Source organism: Pleurodeles waltl, chromosome 5 (assembly GCF_031143425.1).
Source record: "Pleurodeles waltl isolate 20211129_DDA chromosome 5, aPleWal1.hap1.20221129, whole genome shotgun sequence".
NCBI lineage: Eukaryota > Metazoa > Chordata > Amphibia > Caudata > Salamandridae > Pleurodeles > Pleurodeles waltl.
In genome coordinates this window covers 63,168,163-63,192,660 of record NC_090444.1, presented here as the reverse complement: position 1 = coordinate 63,192,660, position 24,498 = coordinate 63,168,163, and the positions used below count along the sequence as shown (strand labels likewise).

At 51.4% G+C, this 24,498-nt stretch overlaps 1 protein-coding gene and 1 non-coding gene across 3 annotated transcripts in view; one reads left to right on the top strand and one right to left on the bottom strand.

Annotated features, from left to right (window-relative positions):
- Window positions 1-17,874: 17,874 nt before the first annotated feature.
- On the bottom strand, window positions 17,875-18,002 carry LOC138297995 (U6atac minor spliceosomal RNA). The gene has a single exon (XR_011204526.1). It is a non-coding gene; the product is annotated as a U6atac minor spliceosomal RNA (small nuclear RNA).
- Window positions 18,003-19,229: 1,227 nt separating this feature from the next.
- Window positions 19,230-24,498, top strand: part of LOC138295339 (low density lipoprotein receptor adapter protein 1-B-like) — a 216,157-nt gene continuing 210,888 nt past the window's right edge. Inside the window, exon 1 of one of the 2 annotated variants that reach the window (XM_069233570.1) lies at window positions 19,230-19,403. In XM_069233570.1, coding sequence (XP_069089671.1) covers window positions 19,316-19,403 — 88 coding nt within the window. In that variant the 5' untranslated portion in view covers window positions 19,230-19,315. The remainder of the gene's footprint in view (window positions 19,404-24,498) is intronic. The other variant, XM_069233569.1, reaches the window with a different exon arrangement.

The window sequence follows — 24,498 nt, the reverse complement described above, 5'->3', positions numbered from 1 at the left end:
CCTCCGATGTCAGCTCCCTGGTGGTGGCGGACACTTCTGGGACCACCGGATCTACATCATCTTCTGCCACCCCCGTACCAGCACCGCCCTCCCAGTAGCTACCCCCTGAGATGCCTGTGCCCGCTCACCCAAGAGGGTGGGCGTCTCCTTCACCGCAGGCACCTCTGCCCCTGCCCCAGTCAGTCCTGCTGCCCTCAATGAGGAGGCTACTGACCTCCTTAGAACCATCTCTATAGGGCAGACAACCATTGTGAATGCCATCCAGGGACTGGCATCCCAGATGCAGCAATGTCTACCTGGAAGGCATTCACGGTGCCATGTCTGGCCTACAGAGACCTCTTCAGGCTCTGGCCTCCTCTTTGACGGCAGCCAGTGTCCCTGGTTCTTCCATCCCCCCTCCCACCGCCTCTGCCCCTTCCAGCACCCCACTCCCTTCACCCATCTCAAGCACACATACAGACAAGCATGCACCCAAGACAACACACAAGAAACAAAAAGAGGAACACAGGCACCACACATCCCACCACAAGCAGGCACACACCTAACATCCAAGTGCACACACCACAACAGCCATTTCCCCCACTGTGTCCCCCACCCCTCCCCCTGTCTGTCAACTCACAATGCACACCCACATTCTCTGCACCCTAAGTCACTGCTCCGGCCACCATTCTCACAGTCACCACAACTGCTGCCATCCACTCATGCACCCCAGACACCACACCTGCACTCACCACGACAACTTTCACAGACACTTACTGCACACTCACCAGACCTGCAGACACCCGCACAACATCCATCTATAATAGCTGCCTGTCTACTCCCACTGTTTCCGCCACTCCTCCCAGTACCCACAAACGTACCCACACATCCACGCAATAGCCATCCACCAAACATGAGCAGATGAAGCACGCACCTGCATCCTCTGACAGCACGCCTCCACCACATACTTCCACTCCCTCAACCTCCACCCCCAAACCTGTCTCCAAAACCCCTCCATCTGCACCTAACAAGCTTTTCCTTTCCCCTGTCGACCTTTTTGAACCCACTGTCATGACCCTGTCATGTCCCTAAACGATCCCTTGGCCTCACCAAATCCACTCCTTCCTCGTCAGAATTCTCCCCAGTCCTCCCTTCACAGTCCCATGCCCCTTCGCCAGGGAGGAAAAGAACATGTAGGAGGCCTGATCCCACTCCCGCCCCCCGGTCCAAGCCCACTCCCAGTCCTTCCCAGGGAAAGCCCAAAACCCAACCCACTCCGAAACCTATGCCAGGGAAACCCCCTCCTAAGCCTGAGTCCCCACCCCGCCACCCCTGCTCCCTCAGGTGCCTGCCTGCCCCACTGATGCCCTTCCCTGTGGAGGCCATGGTCGTGGTAGGAGTCAAGTGGGGGCCTTGTGGGCCCAACAGGACTATTTTAGTGGACTGGCCCATGACCTTGTCTATACTTATTTTTCTGCCCCCAGTATCTGGATCAATATATCTGGCCAGCAGACATGTTGGTGCAATGTTCTTCCGTAGTCCTGCGTTTTAATGTGGGAGGGTCGTGTACACAAGTATTTTCTTTCTGTGCATCTGTCAGGTAAGTGTCTACCTGTACAGACTGTGTACCTAGTTTGGGGGAGTGGTGGTGCGTTGGGTTTTGATGGTGAGGGTGTGTGTGTGTAAGAGTGTTGGTGTGCGTGTGTGTGGGTGTGGTGGTGTGTTTATGGGATGCGTGTGGGTGTGTAATGTCCCCTTCCCTCCCTTGTGTGCTAGGCAGCTGTACTCACCGTTGTCGTCTTTGTCGGCGGTCACGGTCCTGGAGGAATGCCGCAAGGATCAGCACTGGGAAGATTTCAAGTTCACACTCCTTGTCGGCCTCGGCGTCATCTGTGTCCCTCCAGTGAGTGTTTCCTTTTGTATGGCTCACTTCTGCCAGACTTTGTGTGGCGGTGGTTCCGCCCCAGAAATCTTGGCGGTGTTGTGTTTCGTAATACGGTGGGTGGGAAGGGCCTTTCCGCCGGCCTGAAGATGGCCCCCGGCGGCGGCGGCTCTCCACCTCTGGTGGTAGCAGCGGTGAAGTGGCTGGTCTGCTCACATTTTTCCACCTGACTCATAATACGGCAGTCCGGACGCCACCCTGTCGGCGGTCGCACCTCCACCACTGGCGGGGCGGTCCAACACCGCCAAACTCATAATGACGACCTTAATCTCTTCAAGGAACTCATTGTGCACCGAAAATCGCCGCACAGCCTGCCGGAAACGCTGCACAGCCGTTTTGTGACCGAGAAATCGACGCACAGCTGAACCGGATCGGTGCAGCCCAACTTCCTGAGTAAAGATTCGACACAGCGCCTGCCCTGCGACAGACAATTTGCCGCACAGCCCTACTGGATCGAGGCAGCCCGATACCCCGAGTGGAAACCAACACAGCGCCTGCTGTGCAACAGAAAATTCAACGCATCACCACGCCGGATTGACACAACGCCTGTGACTTCTTCCAGCGCGCCCAGGATTTCTCTGTATTGTTCCTGTGCGTCAAAAAGATCCCCGCATCGCAGTGAGGACCCACGACTGTGCACAGAGAAACCACGAAACCACGCAAAGCCCTTGCAGCCTGGAAAGATACGACACATCATCTGTATCGCGCCAGAAAAAATTCGAAGCACACTTTAGTTTTCCCCGCATCTCCTCCTCTGCGGTCTCCGTGCGTGTACATTTTTACACAAATCAGGTACTTTGTGCATTCAAGAGACAACTGGCTTATTGAAGCTTTATCGTTTTGACCTTAATTTAACCAGATTAATATTTTATATTTTTCTAAACCTGTGTGGTGTATTTTTGTGGTGTTTTCACTGTGTTACTGCATGATTTATTGCACAAATACTTTACACATTGCCTTCAAAGTTAAGCCTGACTGCTCAGTGCCAAGCTACCAGAGGGTGGGCACAGGATAATTTGGATTGTGTGTGACTTACCCTGACTATGATTGTGGTCCCTATTTGGACAAAGGTGCATACCTCTGCCAACTAGAGACCCCATTTCTAACACAGCACATTTTAGAAATGCAGAATCACATCTCCAATATGAAATCCCTGACTGGGGTACTGTTTGACATTTTCCACCATATGTGCATGGCTTTCACAGTAACATCTACTCCTTTCTGTGGCCCTACAACATCTGGCCCTTCTACACCTAACTCAGCCAGATATCCACCTCAGTCCCTGCAACTGTGGATTCTTGCACCCCGTATCCCACCCAGGAGGGGACATTCTTTCAGACCACCTCGAGGAGATGGAAAGACCTCTACCACCACCACCAAGAGACTCAGAACATAATTTCCTCCAGTGTGTTACCATTCACTCTGTGGATTATTTCTGGACACATTTATCTTTTTGAGAACAGTTGTATTCTGTACATTGGTGTAGGAAAATGCCCCTTTTTGACATGGTCACCCCACACTTTTTGCCACTGGTACTGAGGTTTTTCCAACGGAGGTGCACTGGGTTCCTGCTAAACAGGCACCCAGTGCCAGTGCTCTTTCCCCAAAACAGGTAAAATGGTGTACAATTGGCACACTCCTCCACCCCTGTTGTAAGTCTCTAGTAGATGGTACCTCTGGTACCCAGTGCCTGGGAGGAGGAGAGGGTCCCTAAGGGCTGCAGCACAGATTGCACACCCCTCAGGGACCCCCCTAAAAATGACAAGCATATAGCTACCATTGCAGACTGCATGCCCTGGGCCAAGCCAGGAGAAAACGCAACATGGCACACTCTTGGTGTGCCATAACCCATCCCTACAGCTAAGTCTATGTAAGTCACCCCTAAGGCAGGGTGCAGTTCACTTACTGCATGGCCATATCTGCATGAGTGGATTTGGCCCCATGATGCTGAGCCCCATTGCTGAGCATTGCAAGTGAACCGGGAAGCCATAATGGCTTCACCAGACCCCATGGTGTTTGGTATGAAACACCTCATCTTAATAAATCCAGGTTGATGCCAGCCTTGGAATTATTCAGATGTACACCCAGAGGGCACCTAAGAGGTCCCCCCTGATCCTTTCCAGCCTCTTGGTGTGCTGACTGACTAGTTTGGTCCAGTATACCACCACCAGACACATTTCTGACCCCCTGGAGGTGAGAGCCCACGCTCTCAGAGGGCAGAGACAATACCTGCTCTGGTGAGGTGTGTTACCACCCACTCTAGCAGGGTGGGTAGCAGATCTTCATATCAAGACCGGGGTCTTCAAGGACCCTGCACCCTTGGTATGCGCAGCCCGAATTCCCCTGTCCTGGGTGAAGCCATTCCCTGCTCTTAGGCTCATTTGGCATCAGGACAGGTAGGAAAATTAGCTAGTCAGTAGGCGTATACTACCTCTGGACTAACCACACCCCTAAGGTGGGCTACCCGAGGTGGACACTCGAAGAAGGGATCCATCATCTTGGTTGGAATGGAACTAGGCATTAAAGGATAGGGATATGTCCACTCCTTACAGGAAGTGGTCATAATGGGGTGTAGCCACCCCAAGGGTAAGTAGCCCACTGACTCATACTGTACACTCCCCTAAAATGGCCCTAAATCTAGTATTTAGGTGGCTCCCCAACATCAGAATCCAGACTCGCCTGACAACAAAGAGAAGAGGACACAGAAAAGTGGGAAGAGCGAGAACTGTGGACACCTGGTAAATTTTTGGCACAAAACCTTGCCTTCTTACCTGCTGCTCCCAACAATCCGGACACCAAGAAAAGTCCTGCAGCTGTGGGAATTCCGAAAACCTCAGAAGTTCTCCAGCACTTCGCCAGCCCATCAGCATCTCCCTTCTAGTGGAGGAGCCACTTCTTTGCTGCTTGCAGGCACCAATTGCAACAGTCCAGTCCACTGATGTGCTAACCCTCAGGTCCACCATTGCAGCAGTCCTCCAGGAGGAGGTTCCCATGCTTCAAGAAACCAGTCCTGTCTCCCCTCCAAGTGAGAAGACCCAAGATCCACCAAAGCCGAGCTGTTCCAACACCTGGGGCACTGGACCCCTTGCACCAGCCAAGGCTTGTTGAAGCCCGCCCCGGACTACAACAGCAGATCTGAAGATCTGTCGGGGAGGGACATCAGCATTACAGAGGACAGCCTACAGTCATCCAGTTTCCTTGTTTTGTCTCTCCTTCTGCAGATCCCCCAAAGAACTGTGTGCACCTTGACACAGGAGCACCACCACTAAGGATCCACTGCACCCGAGCACCCCAGCCTGGGTCCACGACTTCCAACGGTGTTCCCCTGCTCTCCAGACGCCCACCAACCGAGCCCCCTGTTCAGAGCTCCCAGATTTGTCCTCAAGTTCTTCCTTGCATTATTTTCCAGGTACCCACCTCCTCGTCGCCAAGTGTTCAGTGCACAGGAACCTGACCCATTTAACATCAATGCACCTGGATGCTGCTGGTCTTGTCAATAACTTTGCACCCCTAGCACCTTGCTACCTTCAGGGGACCCCTGCAAGAACTCCTATGCAGCCATAGTACTTTGGATCTTGTGCTACGTGAAAACACATTTATCTACAAAAGTGTTACTTACTTGGAAATCATTCTAAGAACTGCAACAGTATCTATTTTTTCTGTAAATGTCGTGTGTAAATGTTTACATATATAATACAAACAAAGTAACTATTTTTCTAACCAATTGGTCACAAGGTGCTCTGTGCGTTCAACAAATGCTTAGCACTACCCTCTAATAAACATAACTGCTCGCCCACACTACCACACGAGAGAGCTTTTGGGATTGTCATTTTTACCCCTGTAAAACAATAAGGGTCACCCTAGACTATCTACATAGTGATCCCCTACTCTGGGTCACTGCATAGATAGCAACTTTACTACAATTTGACTTCAAACAATTTGTGTAAGGAAATGCCTCCTTGGCATGGGTATCCCCTGACGTTTTGCCTTTGCTGATGCTAAGTTATGATTTGAAAGTGTGCTGGCACCCTGCTAACCAGGCCCCAGCACCAGTGTTCTTTCCCTAAACTGTACCTTTGTCTCCACAATTGGCACAACCCTGGCACTCAGGTAAGTCCCTTGTAACTGGTACCCCTGGTACCAATGGCCCTGATGCCAGGGAAGGTCTCTAAGGGCTGCAGCATGTATTATGCCACCCTGGGGACCCCTCACCCAGCGCATGCACACTGCTTCACAGCTTGTGTGTGCTGGTGGGGAGAAAATGACTAAGTCGACATGGCACTCCCCTCAGAGTGCCATGCCAACCTCACACTGCCTGTGGCATAGGTAAGTCACCCCTCTAGCAGGTCTTACAGCCCTAAGGCAGAGTGCACTATACCACAGGTGAGGACATAGGTGCATGAGCACTATGCCCCTACAGCGTCTAAGCAAAACCTTAGAAATTGTAAGTGCAGGGTAGCCATAAGAATATATGGTCTGGGAGTCTGTCAAACATGAAGTCCACAGCACCATAATGGCTACACTGAAAACTGGGAAGTTTGGTATCAAACTTCTCAGCACAATAAATGCACACTGATGCCAGTATGCAATTTATTGTAAAATACACCCAGAGGGCATCTTAGAGATGCCCCCTGAAAACATACCCGACTTCCAGTGTGGGCTGACTAGTTTCTGCCAGCCTGCCACACACCAGACATGTTGCTGGCCACATGGGGAGAGTGCCTTTGTCACTCTGTGGCCAGGAACAAAGCCTGTACTGAGTGGAGGTGCTTCTCACCTCCCCCTGCAGGAACTGTAACACCTGGCGGTGAGCCTCAAAGGCTCACCCCCTTTGTTACAGCGCCACAGGGCATCCCAGCTAGTGGAGATGCCCGCCCCTCCGGTGACTGCCCCCACTTTTGGTGGCAAGGCTGGAGGAGATAATTAGAAAAACAAGGAGGAGTCACCCACCAGTCAGGACGACCCCTAAGGTGTCCTGAGCTGAGGTGACTCTTACTTTTAGAAATCCTCCATCTTGTGGATGGAGGATTCCCCCAATACGATTAGGGATGTGCCCCCCCTCCCCTCAGGGAGGAGGCACAAAGAGGGTGTAGCCACCCTCAAGGACAGTAGCCATTGGCTACTGCCCTCCCAGACCTAAACACATCCCTAAATTCAGTATTTAGGGGCCCCCAGAACCTAGGAAACTAGATTCCTGCAACCTTAACAAGAAGAAGGACTGCTGACATGAAGTCCTGCAGTGAAGACGGAGACGACAACTGCTTTGGCCCCAGCCCTACCGGCCTGTCTCCCAACTTTGAAGAAAACTGCAACAGCGACGCATCCAACAGGGACCAGCAACCTCTGAAGCCTCAGAGGACTTCCCTGCACCCAAGGACCAAGAAACTCCTGAGAACAGCGGCCCTGTTCAACAATCTGCAACTTTCTTGCAACAAAGAAACAGCTTTAAAGACTTCACGTTTTCCACCGGAAGCGTGAGACTTTCCACTCTGCACCCGACGCCCCCGGCTCGACCTGCGTAAAACCAACACTACAGGGAGGACTCCCCGGCGACTGAGAGCCCGTGAGTAGCCAGAAATGACCCCCCTGACCCCCACAGCGACTCCTGCAGAGGAAATCCAGAGGCTCCCCCTGACCGCGACAGCCTGTAACAAGGGATCCGACACCTGGAACCAATACTGCACCCGCAGCCCCCAGGACCTGAAGGAACAGAACTCCAGTGCAGGAGCGACCCCCAGGCGACCCTCTGCCTAGCCCAGGTGGTGGCTACCCTGAGAAGCCCCCACTGTGCCTGCCTGCATCATTGAAGAGACCCCCGGGTCTCCCCATTGCTTTCAATACAAACCCGACGCCTGTTTGCACTCTGCACCCGGCCGCCCCTGTGCCGCTGAGGGTGTACTTTCTGCGCCTGCTTGTGTCCCCCCCGGTGCCCTACAAACCCCCTCTGGTCTGTCCCCTGAGGACGCGGGTACTTACCTGCTGGCAGACTGGAACCGGGGCACCCCTGTTTCCATTGAATCCTATGTGTTTTGGGCACCTCTTTGACCTCTGCATCTGACCGGCCCTGAGCTGCTGGTGTGGTAACTTTGGGGTTGCCTTGAATCCCCAACGGTGGGCTACCTTGGACCCAACTTTGAACCCTGTAAGTGTTTAACTTACCTGTGAACTTAACAATTACTTACCTCCCCCAGGAACTGTTGATTTTTGCAGTGTCCACTTTTAAAATAGCTTATTGCTATTTTTGACAAAACTGTACATGCTATTGTGATTATTCAAAGTTACTAGAATACCTGAGTGAAATACCTTTCATTTGAAGTATTACTTGTAAATCTGGAATCTGTGGTTCTTAAAATAAACTAAGAAAATAGATTTTTCTATATAAAAACCTATTGGCCTGGAGTAAGTCTTTGAGTGTGTGTTCCTCATGTATTGCCTGTGTGTGTACAACAAATGCTTAACACTGCCCTCTGATAAGCCTACTGCTCGACCACACTACCACAAAATAGAGCATTAGAATTATCTCTTTTTGCCACTTTCTTACCTCTAAGGGGAACCCTTGGACTCTGTGCACACTATTTCTTACTTTGAAATAGTACATACAGAGCCAACTTCCTACAATTTGCCTCTCCAAAAACAGTATCATTCACCTTGACTGACTGTTTTGTTTTTGGATTTCATTTGTATATCGTTTTCATCCTGTTTAATGTGATGTATGTTTGTTAAATTAAAATGTATTACACAAATTCAAAGACTGGTGTTGTTTTTCTTGTGGTATTTTTTTAAAAAAATGTTACTTTCATCATTTTTGGACACAATCAGAAAACAAAAAAAGATACTTTGAAATAAATTGCTACATTTTGGTAATGTTTCTCCCATTTCCAAACATGTAATATAATTAGTATCAGCACAAATCTCAGTGTATCAGTTGCATCCATTTCGTTTGTTGGTCAAACTACAGGAAGATAAACCTCAATTTTGGCATTAACCAAATTGTCTGTGCCATCATTACATGTACAATTCCAGACCTTGAGACCATGGAAGAAAGGAATTTGATACAACAACAAAATATTCAATAAACAAACTAATTTTCATCAGTTGGAGCCAGAAATCCTGACTCACAAGAGGAATCCCACATCAATAACACCAATAGTCCAAATCATAGCAGAACTACCTTTTGTGGACACAGAATCAATCTGATACACTGTAGCAGTATCTGGTGTAATGCCACAACCAACTTAAAGTGGTGTGACATTCATCCTAAAATGATGACAACAGCCTCATACACTTAACACAAAATAAGGATTTAGCAAATGTGAATGGAGATGAGAATGCTATAGTTCAAATCACGCATGTGGTTAGAGCAAGTGAAGCTGCACATATTGCCTTGGTGGCAACAAACAACAGAAAACAAGTCTAATGCAATACAAACAACTCCTATAAAATCAAGTTGCAAGTTGTTTTGGCACAAGATTTGTACACCCAAAGTGTGTGTGTCTTCGACAGGATCAGCATTTGTTCCCTTTGTACTTGGCAACAGCAGCATGTAACAGGAAATGTCACAACTTTGAAATGTTCAAATGAAGATGAAATGGTGAAGAATCCTAAAACAGAAGAGCGAAAATAAATTAATTTCTTATCCTGACAAAGTAGACACCTTACAAATTATAATATATGAGGACACAATCAGATCAATCAAAGGTAATCAATGTGCATGAACCCAGTACTCAATGTGTCAAACCTTTGATCAACAAACATCACTTCTCAGTAATTTTACAGACCTCCCCACTCCTAAATTAAAAAAAATCCAGCACAGACTGATATGCTCATCACATTACAAGTTGTTTTGACAGTGAATGTAGCACTATGTATGTAAGGATATCCTTATGCTCATGCAAAGAAGTGGTCAATGACATCTTGATGTTCGTCAGTTCCTTCCTCTTCACTGCTTTCATCTTCATTTGCCATTTCAACATCCCCACCTGGTGGCTCTTCAGGGTCTTTATCCTCTGCGATGACTGGGATGTTGTCACAGGTCGATGTTGTGCAACATGCAGCAGGCCACAGTAATTTGGCACACCTTATCGGGTGAGCTGAGGATGGTTCCACCGGTCTTATCCAGGCAGCGAAATATGGCCTTCAGGAGCCCAAAAGCCCACTCCACTGGCCTCCATGCTCTTCCAGGGGCCTCACTGAAGCAGACTTTCCCTGGCGTTGTTAGATTCCTCAGCGTCCTAACAACCATGGTCGGATAGGATAAGCTGAGTCGCTCATATGAAAGTAAAAAATATATTGACCAATTAAAGCACATCCCATTGTGCATTCATAAACTACAAATAAAGCAAATGATCCTATTGTCATATTGTACTTAGCAATAAGCTAGGCCCTCTCAGGTCCAAGTTGTAACATTTGCAGGGATATGCTGCTGTTCCGTGGTACAAAGGAATCATATGTTGACCCTGGGAAATGGGAACATACGCTTAAATGTACAAATCTGGTAAGCAGACAACTTGCACATTGATTGAAAGGAAGTTCTTCCGATTGTGGTAGACCTGTTCCCTGGCATGTGGTGGCACCAGGGCAATATGTGTGCCATCAATTGCTCCAACCACATGTGGTACGCCACCCAAAGCATACAAATCTCCTCACGTTTTCAAAATGCTCATAGCTTGGAAACTGGATGAAGCTGTTGATGTGTCTCATCATTGAAGAAAGGACCTCTTGTGGCACACCACTGAAAGTTGGTTGTGACATGCCTCTAGATACTACCACCATGTATGGGTAGGATCCTGTGGCAACACAATGGAGTACTGAATGATTTTCACTATTGGTGTTTGTCATAGGGTTGTTGTCAAAGGAGCTTATCAGGGCTTCTGTATCCCTACAAATCTTGCCCACACTAAGTATGTCTCTTCAAACAGGTCTTTATTTGTATTCGAAAGATATTTCCACTCAGTTAATAGTGTTTGTAAAATCAGTCTGTATTTATAGTCGTTCTCTTCCTCTCTTGGGTGTGACCGTTTCTTTCTTTTCTTCCCTTAGGTTGTCAGGAATTCTCAGCTGTTCAGCCCCAGGTAGCCAGCGAGGGAAAGGGGAGACAAAAGAACAACAAGCTGTTGTCAGGTAAGTGATTCAACTGAGCTGTGTTGATTTATTTCTTTTCTCTTTCCTTTTTTTTTTTATTTCCTTCTTTTACTAGTAATGATGTGCACTTTGGGATGTAATAGTGAGGAAGTTCCTTTGTGAAATATAACTATTTATATTGGCTTAGTGCTTCCCAGTGTGCCAGAGAACGAAAATAGGGTGGTGTTAACCTAAAGTGTTCTATACTTGTCATGGTCACCATGTTTTTCAAAGAAGTTGAGATTGCCCCAGTCGTCCTTCCTTTTATTGGCCCATGCAGGGTGTGGTTGTGATTGTCACCGTTTGGCCCGGGGTTTATGGGTCGTTTTCCCGCCGCCCTAACCCCTCCCGACCTTCCCCTATCAACTTCTTGAGTTGATCGCGCAAGCGGTCCCATACCTGAAATAGCTACGTCACTCCAGGGATGTGGCTGGCTTCTCCGCATTCCCTGTTCCTCTCTGCTGCTCCTTGGCTCGTGTGCTTGGGTCCGGCTTCATCTCGGCGTCATCCTGTGTATCCTGGGTCCTCACTCGCATCCTCCCGATCCTCTCCTTCTTCTTCCGCGTCCTTTACTCCGGTGTCTCCGTCTCTTCTGCTGTCTTCGTCTCCTCAGCCGTCACCGTCTCCGTCTCCTCCGCGCCTTCTCACCATTTCTTCCGGGTTTTCAGGGGTCCGCCTGATTTGCATGAAGTCAGCACGCCCTTCCATGCGTGTTGCCGCTATTCTTGTTGGAGTACCTGTGGGGGACTCAAACACCAGCCCACCTTTTGCTAATTGTTGTGCCCTGCCACAGTGTTACTGCTGTGGGATTCCTGTTGTGAGGCAGCAGATCTGGCTCCTACTGACGACATAAATCCAGAATAGTTTGCCTATTCAATCAGAATTCTTTTATAATCCCCCTTTCTCCTGTGGTGGCAATGTCTGGAAAAGGTCTTAACACTTGAGGCTGTCATCTTCTACCTCTCCCTCAGTTTATATGTCTGCATTTCAAAAAATTAATTATCACTTAAAATAGTCAAACAACAGTTCGCTAATCAACACACATCTTGTGTCTTTGTAAAATTCACCAGGATAATCCTCAGCTGTGCCTTGCGAAAACCCAGTCACTTTGCAAATACACTCACCCTCCTCACACTGAAGTAATAAGTTGCTCAAGAACACCAAGTTGGCTGGGACACATACTTTTTGCTGAGTGGACATCTCCCGGACACGGATTTAAATCCTGCAAATCTTGCAGATTTGTTATAGTTCCTAAAAAGAGTGCTGCTTCTGTGCACCATAAGCTGGAAATAGACCTATATGGAGGTTGGGGAAGCATAAGGGTTTGTCCTTCACATGTACATAAAGCTTTTGTTTGTGCACAGGGGTTAGAGCTTTAACACTTGCCCTATGCAGCAGTGATGCTCTAATTAAACCTGATCTGGAAAGTTTGAACCTTTGAGAGTGTTGGTCTTCATTCAGAAAGCTCTGTCTACTGTGCTTCACATCATCGTAAAAAGGCAACTTATAGTCCTTTGGGTGAGCAGACCTCACGCCAAGGATCAACCACCTGGATTTAGATTTTGAGCAACCGCACACAGGGTAATGAGAAGACGTCTCAGGAGAGACCAGGATTGGTATACAACCTCTTTAACTATGTGTCCGAAAAACTGCTGACATGCGGGTAGAGTTAGCCCACCACCGTGGTGATGTAGCAAGGAGTCCATCCCAAATAATGCACACTAGAGCAAATGCAAGGGCGGCAAGGTCAGTTGGAGAAACTGAGAAAGACTCAAGTGTGAGCAGCATTTCTATTGGTGAACCTATAACTTCAAAGCTCCCTAGAAGCCAGAGTGGAGAAAGACAAGCAAAGGCATACAGCATTCCAAAGAAAACCAACTATTGGGTTACAGGGCTACAATTAGAAAAGCAGACGATTAGACTGTTTTTTTGAAGTTGCAATATTTTTCCAAATTGCAATTAATATGTTCAAAATGAACATGTTCTTCATTTCCTAAATATATTAATTTTGATTGGGAGGTGGACATATTAGAGCATATGTACCATCTACACATCCAGTCATTTTGGGAAATTGATCAATTACATAGAATGGACTTTTGCTGCTTCCATCTCAGCAGGGGTACTTGGAAATGCAATGTGTAACTTAAGCCCTGCCATCATGGTATCAAGCGAATTCCCAAAACTCTGCATAACCCACCTGTAACTACAGCAGTGCGGGTAGTTACCAGATGCTTAAAGGCGTAAGCTACACAAAACTTGAATATGGGTAGAAATAGCACCACAGCATTGTGTAGGCCGGCATAGTACAGAGTCCAATGCATTAATTTTAAGAAATATACCATTAGTGATTGTTTGTAGATAAACAATTCCCTGTTTAGTGGTCTCAAACTAGTTTACAACTGGTTTGAAACTCGATATTTTGTCATACATTAGACCCATAGTGGTTAACTGGGAACACTAGCCAAAAAATCTCCCTACCTAAGGCTGACATGTCTAACACTTTTCCGCAACGCAAAAATGCTTTGTCCGTTAAAACCATTCAGCAATACCATGATCGCGACTGACCCACAGAACTGGTAGTGGATACCAGTCCGACGGGCATATGAGCTTTCCTGCTCCAACAGCAACAGACTGATCAAAGGGAGACAATGCCCTATGCATGCAGGGCTCTGACCAAAACTGAGAAAAGGTATTCTCATATCGAGAAAGAAGTCATCACCATTTTGTGGGGCTTCCGACATTTCCACTTGTACCGCTGGCATTTTAAAGTATGCACTGACAACTGGCCTTTAATCCCTCTGTCCAGACGCACAGTGTCAAGACCACCACGAAGAATAGAGAAGTGGATACTCCAGCTCCAGGAGTGCTGCTTTAAACTTGTGTATCACCCCAGATAAGTGAACCCAACAGACTGCCTGTGGTGCCATCCCAGGTGCACCACAAAGGGGGACACCGCCAGGCTGAAGAAACAGATGAATGTGTTCAGTTGGTCTTTCATTAACCCAGGGCTCGCCCGTTGAAGGTTGAGGTGATTGTCGCCTCAACTAAGACAGATTGATGCTCGAGCCTGGTGAGGTAAGTAGTATGGAGTGGTAGGTGGGAGTCATTGATGGAGATGCTGTGTAGGACTCTCAGAATACCAATGTGGCAATGTGCTTTATATCAAATAAAGGATTAACTGTTGATAATTAATGATGGACTCCTACTACGAGGGAAGTGGCTGGTCATACCAAGAGCTTTGACAGTCCTCATCGTTGGTCTAGCACATTGTGGACACCATAATATTGTGAAAACAACAATGACAATTTGACAAAAGGTGTGGTTTCCCAGCATTGATGCCTTAGTCGAATAAATGGTGCCTACCTGCGCTCCATTATCTTGTAAACAAAATTGAGAGATACCCCTCAGACCTAATGGGGCAGAGTCTTCCTAAAGACCATTTTGTACTGAAGCATTTTCCCATAGACACAAAATGAGTAAAACCCTTTGATACATCTGTCACTATTTGATAATAAAATCAGACTTCTGTGCTAGTTATGCAAAAGACTAACAAACATAAAACATATACAAAAATATACTATTTATTTTTTAAAGTAAACATTTATAACAATACAAATATACATTAATATTCTGAAGATTAAAAACTAAACACCATATCACTTATAGGACTTACTAAATCCTTCTAATTTCTCATAATTAAAAAATGAAAAGGTCACAGTTCCTTATGTCAAATACATAATATGAGGAGAAAAGTAAGTTCTCAATATTCATTGACATGTTTCGGTAGTGTATATTGTTGTTAACCACCTTCATCAGGACAATTGTTTAGAAATCTTCTGCACAGATTCACATCCTGTCATTCACACATAAGCAAGATAAAAACGTTCCTTGTTATGTAAAGCTACCACTATTCTGATAACAGATTACCCCTTCTGCACTACACTGTGGCTCTTTTAGGGTACCTGCTTTCCTAATATTGTGTTCTCCCTTTTACACCTCACTAGGTATGCCACACACCTAAGTCTCAAACTACAGTTCTACTATTGGAATGTCTCTTTCTTTTTTTCATCCAAGCCAACCTTTCTGTTAGGCCCCATCTTGAAAGTAAAAGAACCATGTTTCTCCTTATCCGTAGAACTGTTTTATGAACTGCGTCCAGGTGATCAAAAGTTGGTATCCATTTGTTTATAAAAACCCTTTACAGCTAACAATGATATACAAGAGGTCTGCAGCGTTTATATGTATTGTCATACATGTTTTGTTGACCATAATAAATTATATATTTTTTAATATGTGTATTTGCATTATGTTAGTCTTTTGCACAGCTGCCAGAGTAGTCTGATTTTATTATAATTTATTTGATCTGAGTTGAGGTTTGATTTGTTGCCACCTGTGGTCCGTGTCACGTTACCAGCCCATCAGAGCCTCTAGCACCCATTAATGAGTCGACATCTGGCACTCCGTGGTTAAGGTTGAGTGCGGATTCTGCACGTCTGGCCGATGGCAAGCACCTGTTAGTGGAGGTAGAAGGCTTCAGCAAGGACCCTGAGGTTGACTTTATCCAGTACATTGCGGCAGAGGGAGTGACCCCCTAGTTGGAAAAGATCCGGGCTACACATGGGATACACCCAAGAAATAAGAGTGGACAATAGGTCCCCTTGTCAAGGTCACACCTTGGCTCCAAACTTTCAGTCTCTGGGTATTACACAAGTATTAAATAACATCCATTCGCCTCAAGCCAATGGTGAGGCTCAGCGTTTCATGCGCATGCTCAGTAAAGGGATGAGGATAGTCGAGTTAGAGGGTGATAATTTGGAAGGGACCATCTACAAACTTCTTAGAGGATACTGTGTCGCCCCACAGACTCGCACAAAGACTTCCCCAACTATGATAAGGTTTGGCCATCATGTGGCAGACCCATTCCATGTACTGCATCCTGGGTGACAGCGGTCCTTATAATGATGTCGCCCAAAAGAAACAACAAGAGGATAAAGCCCAAGTGAGCAAATGGAGGGACCAAAGAAAAGACAGCAAAAGTGGGAGGTTGTGTCCTGCTTAGTAACCATCCACTGGGAAGCAAGCTTAAACCGCGATTTGAACTCAGGTCATGGACAGTGGCTGGGCTGCAAAGCGCCACGGTCACTGCTGAGCAAGACAGTCTAACTGTCATGCTAACCCTATCATGGTGCAAGGTTGATGCATAATGCTGGCCTCCTGCCTTGACATAAGACCAAGGGAGCAGCAGATGAGTTTGGGGAGTGGTTCACCAGAAGGTCATGTGTCCACTGGCGGTCAGGCTACTTATGCACCCAGTGAGTGACCTCTCCTTGGATTGGACAGAAGGACTGGTTTGGAGAGTAATACCTAAAAGTGCAGAAGGAGTGGGGGGTCATGAAGGAACCCCTGAGTCTGTATCTCATTCCTGAACCCTGGCATGAGCCCAGGAGAACACAACCCCGGGTAGCCCATGGGATCCACGGCACGGGAGTGGCCAGAAAATTAAATACCCCACTTCCACCCAAGCTCTCATGGCACCAAGTAAGGGAAGAAAGTCATTGTGATCCCGAGAAGAGCTCTGTTGTCTTTTCCACCCAATCATCGATCCTTTCACGCTTTCACGCGCCCATCCACGTGCTGATGTCCACTAGTTCACCTTTACATTCTGTCATCCATTTATTTGTTCATCCATCAGCCTTTCAGCATTCCGTCTGTCCGCCCATCTATATCCAAAGCTATCCACCTGTTTCCTAACCTATCCATCAAACCGATCTGTCCACCCATCCTTTCACTCATCCATCCTCTCACTCCATCTATCCACCCTTTCACTCATCCAGCCGTCCACTCAGCCGTACATGCTTTCACTCCATCCACCCTTTCACTCGCCCATCCATCCATCCTTTCACTGTTGCATTCCTCATCCACCCTTTCACTCATCCATCCATCCACCCTTTCACTCTTTCATCCATCCTTTCACTCCATCCATCCACTCATCCATCCATTTACTTTTTAATTATCTATCCATCTTTTCACTCATTCCATCCATCCACCCTTTCACTCGCCCATCCATCCACCGTTTCACTCAGCCGTCCATCCTTTTACCTTTCCATCCCTCATCCACCCTTTCACTCTTTCATCCATCCTTTCACTCCATCCATCCTTTCACTCACCCATCCATTTACTTTTTAATTATGTATCCATCTTTTCACTTAGTCATCCATCCACCCTTTCACTCAGTCCATCCATCCACCCGTTCACTCTGTCCATCAATACATCCATCTGTCCATCCTCCTTTTCACTCATCCATTCATTCTTTTCCTCGTCCATCCACCCTTTCATGCGGTCCATGCATCCATCTATTCTCCCTTTCATTTATCCATCCATTTTTTTACTCACCCACCCTTGCATCCATCCTTTTCCTCATTCATCCCTTCACTCGCCCACCCCTCCCTTCGTTTCAGCCTTTGTGTGCCGAGCTGCAGACACAAGAGGCCCATCAAGATCCCCAACCCCACTGCTGATGCCCTGATCCCACTCACTCCTGACTGATGGCTGGAGCTCTCCTGCAGCCAGCACTATCCCTAGCTAGCCCTGAGTGAGCCTCATATATCAGTCCTGAGCACAGGGATGGCCATCATTCGAACAAGCCCTCATGCTGCCTGGAAATTGCAAAACATGTACTAAGGTGCATTGTCGGGATCACTTGTAGCTGAAGCGTGGTGAAGTAACATCCCCACACTTTATTTAGGACACGCCAAGCCAGCATTCGTTGCATCCCCGCTAACATGCACCCATGTGCAGTGCTAACCACATCCCCAACAAGAAGTGCATTTCATGAAAAAACATGGTTAGACGCCACGAAGTAAGTGGCAGTGCCTTAACCGTATATGTGTTGTAAAGGCCACGAGGACCTCTTCCATCCTTGTCAAGGGGAGTGCTAACCTTCTCTCCTTTCATACAACACAAATACAGCAGCCACCCGAGGGGGTATTTAAGCACCAAGAATCGGGACGCCTCATTATTAGGGTTGGCTTAGTTCCGTTACGTACTCAAAATACAAATCCGTCATTCTCTCATTTCATTCTAAGAATGCGACTTTTGCTGAAAAATTAGGGACTTTAAGTTGAGCGATCTACCGGGCATTTTTCTCCCAACTCGCATTATAATATATGCAGCTTTCTCAGCCAATCGCCGACCGAGGGAACGTCTAATTAGAATACAAGCAAATGCAGAACTGGCTTCGTTCGAGGGAATTACTTTTTTTTTTCATTTTACCTGTTTAAGCTATCCACGCCTCGTCTCCGCTACCCCGGAGACGGCGGAAAATTTGAGGGCGGGTTACTTTAATGTTCTAATCTTTGACCACACAAGATGCTTAGGGTAGCAGAACGACAAAGATGAGGGACTACGTGGGACACAAGCCCCAGATCGGCCGACGTCGGATTGACGTAGAGCCTCATCGGATCTCTAGGAGCAACAACAGAGAATGTGTTTTAAACAGTCGATAGAAACTTAAATATATAGTTGTTGTTTCGAATGCATTTATACTAATATTAAAACATATATTCCAACTACGGTAATTCATGATATATTTTGAGATGGGAGTATTTTAGCTGCAAATTTTGAAAAGTGTTTCTGAATAAAAGGTTAGGTCTTAAAACCGGTGTTCGGTGCTCTGCACTGCCGGGAGCTCCGCTCTCCACATCGCACACTTCGGATATTACAAGATGGCCGCTGCGTCTACATGTCCGTTAGTTACAGCTGAGGGCAGAAGTAGCGTGGCCCACCTGCCCGCCCCACATATAACCACTTGGTGATCTGTGGTCTTTGCGGTGTTCTTAGCGATCAGACGTTTCCGTGAAAGTAGGAACCACGTTCTGAAATTAAACGGATTTTTTCCAGAGTTTCCGCGACGAAATGCGTCTTTCTGGTAATTTAGAATATTATCTATAGCCTTGAATAAGCAGTTAAAAGGATGATGCCATCTCCATGTTTTTAGAAAAATGGCTGGAGTTTTCCAGTAAACGTTGAGCCATCCGCTGGCGCACTGCGCTGTGAGGTACTTCCAAGATGGCCGCCCTGATTACAGTGACGCATTCCACGCCGCGCGCAGGTGACGCGCAGGGCGCTTCCGCCCGCCCCTCGCCTCCCCGGCCCGCCCCGGCCCAGGCCTCGCCCAGCCCGGCTCCGCCCCGCACTCCCCGCCCAGGTCTGAGCCTCGGGCCGGTGGGGGCCCCGCTCGCTGGTGTGCGGCGGAGGAGAGCGGAGCGGAGCGGGATGGACGCCCTGAAGTCCGCCGGCAGAGCCATCCTGCGGAGCCCCAGCATCGCCCGCCACAGCCTGGGGGTGTCCTCCCGGCACCAGAGTGAGTCTGTGCGCCGCCCGGGGGCAGCGGGGAGGGCTGCGTGTCTCTGCTCCTAGCGAGGGAGCCCTGCTCGGAGCCTCCAGCGGCGACGCAGAGCAGGACTCAGCTGCAGGGACCAGGGGCGGAGAGCGAGGCTGGGGGCCCGGGTCACCCCCCGTGTCAGGGAGCCGCAGGGACCACCAGCCCCAGGGGAGACGGTGCTTGAAGGGTCCAGGGTCTCACCCCCTGTCAGAGAGCTGCAGGGACCACTAGACCCTGAGGAGACGGTGCCTGAAGGGTCCAGGGTCTCACCCCCTGTCAGAGAGCTGCAGGGACACCAGCCCCAGGGGAGACGGTGCTTGAAGGGTCCAGGGTCTCACCCCCTGTCAGAGAGCTGCAGGGACCACTAGACCCTGAGGAGACGGTGCCTGAAGGGTCCAGGGTCTCACCCCCTGTCAGGGAGCCGCAGGGACCACCAGCCCCAGGGGAGACGGTGCTTGAAGGGTCCAGGGTCTCACCCCCTGTCAGAGAGCTGCAGGGACCACCAGCCTCAGGGGAGACGGTGCCTGAAGGGTCCAGGGTCTCACCCCCTGTCAGAGAGCTGCAGGGACCACCAGCCTCAGGGGAGACGGTGCCTGAAGGGTCCAGGGTCTCACACCCCCTGTCAGAGAGCTGCAGGGACACCAGCCCCAGGGGAGACGGTGCCTGAAGGGTCCAGGGTCTCACCCCCTGTCAGAGAGCTGCAGGGACCACCAGCCCCAGGGGAGACGGTGCCTGAAGGGTCCAGGGTCTCACCCCCTGTCAGAGAGCTGCAGGGACACCAGCCTCAGGGGAGACGGTGCCTGAAGGGTCCAGGGTCTCACCCCTTGTCAGAGAGCCGCAGGGACACCAGCCCCAGGGGAGACAGTGCTTGAAGGGTCCAGGGTCTCACCCCCTGTCAGAGAGCTGCAGGGACCACCAGCCCCAGGGGAGACGGTGCTTGAAGGGTCCAGGGTCTCACCCCCTGTCAGAGAGCTGCAGGGACACCAGCCCCAGGGGAGACGGTGCCTGAAGGGTCCAGGGTCTCACCCCGTGTCAGAGAGCTGCAGGGACCACTAGACCCTGAGGAGACGGTGCCTGAAGGGTCCAGGGTCACCCCCCGTGTCAGAGAGCTGCAGGGACCACCAGCCTCAGGGGAGACGGTGCCTGAAGGGTCCAGGGTCTCACCCCTTGTCAGAGAGCCGCAGGGACACCAGCCCCAGGGGAGACGGTGCTTGAAGGGTCCACAGTCTCACCCCTTGTCAGAGAGCTGCAGGGACCACTAGACCCAGGGGAGACGGTGCTTGAAGGGTCCAGGGTCTCACCCCCTGTCAGAGAGCTGCAGGGACACCAGCCCCAGGGGAGACGGTGCTTGAAGGGTCCAGGGTCTCACCCCCTGTCAGAGAGCTGCAGGGACCACTAGACCCTGAGGAGACGGTGCTTGAAGGGTCCAGGGTCTCACCCCCTGTCAGAGAGCTGCAGGGACACCAGCCTCAGGGGAGACGGTGCTTGAAGGGTCCATGGTCACCCCCCCTGTCAGAGAGCTGCAGGGACACCAGCCCCAGGGGAGACGGTGCATGAAGGGTCCAGGGTCTCACCCCCTGTCAGGGAGCCGCAGGGACACCAGCCCCAGGGGAGACGGTGCCTGAAGGGTCCAGGGTCTCACACCCCGGTCTGAGAGCCGCAGGGACCACCAGCCCCAGGGGAGACGGTGCTTGAAGGGTCCAGGGTCTCACCCCCTGTCAGAGAGCTGCAGGGACACCAGCCCCAGAGGAGACGGTGCTTGAAGGGTCCAGGGTCTCACCCCCTGTCAGGGAGCCGCAGGGACCACTAGACCCTGAGGAGACGGTGCCTGAAGGGTCCAGGGTCTCACCCCTGTCAGAGAGCCGCAGGGACACCAGCCCCAGGGCACACAGTACTTGAAGGGTCCATGGTCTCACCCCCTGTCAGAGAGCTGCAGGGACACCAGCCCCAAGGGAGACGGTGCTTGAAGGGTCCAGGGTCTCACCCCCTGTCAGAGAGCTGCAGGGACACCAGCCCCAGGGGAGACGGTGCTTGAAGGGTCCAGGGTCTCACCCCCTGTCAGAGAGCTGCAGGGACACCAGCCCCAAGGGAGACGGTGCTTGAAGGGTCCAGGGTCTCACCCCCTGTCAGAGAGCTGCAGGGACCACCAGCCTCAGGGGAGACGGTGCCTGAAGGGTCCAGGGTCTCACACCCCCTGTCAGAGAGCTGCAGGGACACCAGCCCCAGGGGAGACGGTGCTTGAAGGGTCCAGGGTCTCACCCCCTGTCAGAGAGCTGCAGGGACACCAGCCCCAGGGGAGACGGTGCTTGAAGGGTCCAGGGTCTCACCCATTGTCAGAGAGCTGCAGGGACCACTAGACCCTGAGGAGACGGTGCATGAAGGGTCCAGGGTCTCACCCCCTGTCAGAGAGCCGCAGGGACACCAGCCCCAGGGGAGACGGTGCCTGAAGGGTCCAGGGTCTCACACCCCTTGTCAGAGAGCTGCAGGGACCACCAGCCCCAGGGGAGACGGTGCCTGAAGGGTCCAGGGTCTCACACCCCGGTCTGAGAGCCGCAGGGACCACCAGCCCCAGGGGAGACGGTGCTTGAAGGGTCCAGGGTCTCACCCCTTGTCAGAGAGCTGCAGGGACCACCAGCCCCAGGGGAGACGGTGCCTGAAGGGTCCAGGGTCTCACACCCCCTGTCAGAGAGCTGCAGGGACCACCAGCCCCAGGGGAGACGGTGCTTGAAGGATCCATGGTCTCACCCCCTGTCAGAGAGCTGCAGGGACACCAGCCCCAGGGGAGACGGTGCTTGAAGGGTCCAGGGTCTCACCCCCTGTCAGAGAGCTGCAGGGACACCAGCCTCAGGGGAGACGGTGCCTGAAGGGTCCAGGGTCTCACCCCTTGTCAGAGAGCCGCAGGGACACCAGCCCCAGGGGAGACAGTGCTTGAAGGGTCCAGGGTCTCACCCCCTGTCAGAGAGCTGCAGGGACCACCAGCCCCAGGGGAGACGGTGCTTGAAGGGTCCAGGGTCTCACCCCCTGTCAGAGAGCTGCAGGGACACCAGCCCCAGGGGAGACGGTGCCTGAAGGGTCCAGGGTCTCACCCCGTGTCAGAGAGCTGCAGGGACCACTAGACCCTGAGGAGACGGTGCCTGAAGGGTCCAGGGTCACCCCCCGTGTCAGAGAGCTGCAGGGACCACCAGCCTCAGGGGAGACGGTGCCTGAAGGGTCCAGGGTCTCACCCCTTGTCAGAGAGCCGCAGGGACACCAGCCCCAGGGGAGACGGTGCTTGAAGGGTCCACAGTCTCACCCCTTGTCAGAGAGCTGCAGGGACCACTAGACCCAGGGGAGACGGTGCTTGAAGGGTCCAGGGTCTCACCCCCTGTCAGAGAGCTGCAGGGACACCAGCCCCAGGGGAGACGGTGCTTGAAGGGTCCAGGGTCTCACCCCCTGTCAGAGAGCTGCAGGGACCACTAGACCCTGAGGAGACGGTGCTTGAAGGGTCCAGGGTCTCACCCCCTGTCAGAGAGCTGCAGGGACACCAGCCTCAGGGGAGACGGTGCTTGAAGGGTCCATGGTCACCCCCCCTGTCAGAGAGCTGCAGGGACACCAGCCCCAGGGGAGACGGTGCATGAAGGGTCCAGGGTCTCACCCCCTGTCAGGGAGCCGCAGGGACACCAGCCCCAGGGGAGACGGTGCCTGAAGGGTCCAGGGTCTCACACCCCGGTCTGAGAGCCGCAGGGACCACCAGCCCCAGGGGAGACGGTGCTTGAAGGGTCCAGGGTCTCACCCCCTGTCAGAGAGCTGCAGGGACACCAGCCCCAGAGGAGACGGTGCTTGAAGGGTCCAGGGTCTCACCCCCTGTCAGGGAGCCGCAGGGACCACTAGACCCTGAGGAGACGGTGCCTGAAGGGTCCAGGGTCTCACCCCTGTCAGAGAGCCGCAGGGACACCAGCCCCAGGGCACACAGTACTTGAAGGGTCCATGGTCTCACCCCCTGTCAGAGAGCTGCAGGGACACCAGCCCCAAGGGAGACGGTGCTTGAAGGGTCCAGGGTCTCACCCCCTGTCAGAGAGCTGCAGGGACACCAGCCCCAGGGGAGACGGTGCTTGAAGGGTCCAGGGTCTCACCCCCTGTCAGAGAGCTGCAGGGACACCAGCCCCAAGGGAGACGGTGCTTGAAGGGTCCAGGGTCTCACCCCCTGTCAGAGAGCTGCAGGGACCACCAGCCTCAGGGGAGACGGTGCCTGAAGGGTCCAGGGTCTCACACCCCCTGTCAGAGAGCTGCAGGGACACCAGCCCCAGGGGAGACGGTGCTTGAAGGGTCCAGGGTCTCACCCCCTGTCAGAGAGCTGCAGGGACACCAGCCCCAGGGGAGACGGTGCTTGAAGGGTCCAGGGTCTCACCCATTGTCAGAGAGCTGCAGGGACCACTAGACCCTGAGGAGACGGTGCATGAAGGGTCCAGGGTCTCACCCCCTGTCAGAGAGCCGCAGGGACACCAGCCCCAGGGGAGACGGTGCCTGAAGGGTCCAGGGTCTCACACCCCTTGTCAGAGAGCTGCAGGGACCACCAGCCCCAGGGGAGACGGTGCCTGAAGGGTCCAGGGTCTCACACCCCGGTCTGAGAGCCGCAGGGACCACCAGCCCCAGGGGAGACGGTGCTTGAAGGGTCCAGGGTCTCACCCCTTGTCAGAGAGCTGCAGGGACCACCAGCCCCAGGGGAGACGGTGCCTGAAGGGTCCAGGGTCTCACACCCCCTGTCAGAGAGCTGCAGGGACCACCAGCCCCAGGGGAGACGGTGCTTGAAGGATCCATGGTCTCACCCCCTGTCAGAGAGCTGCAGGGACACCAGCCCCAGGGGAGACGGTGCTTGAAGGGTCCAGGGTCTCACCCCTTGTCAGAGAGCTGCAGGGACCACTAGACCCTGAGGAGACGGTGCATGAAGGGTCCAGGGTCTCACCCCCTGTCAGAGAGCTGCAGGGACACCAGCCTCAGGGGAGACGGTGCTTGAAGGGTCCAGGGTCTCACCCCCTGTCAGAGAGCTGCAGGGACACCAGCCCCAGGGGAGACGGTGCTTGAAGGGTCCAGGGTC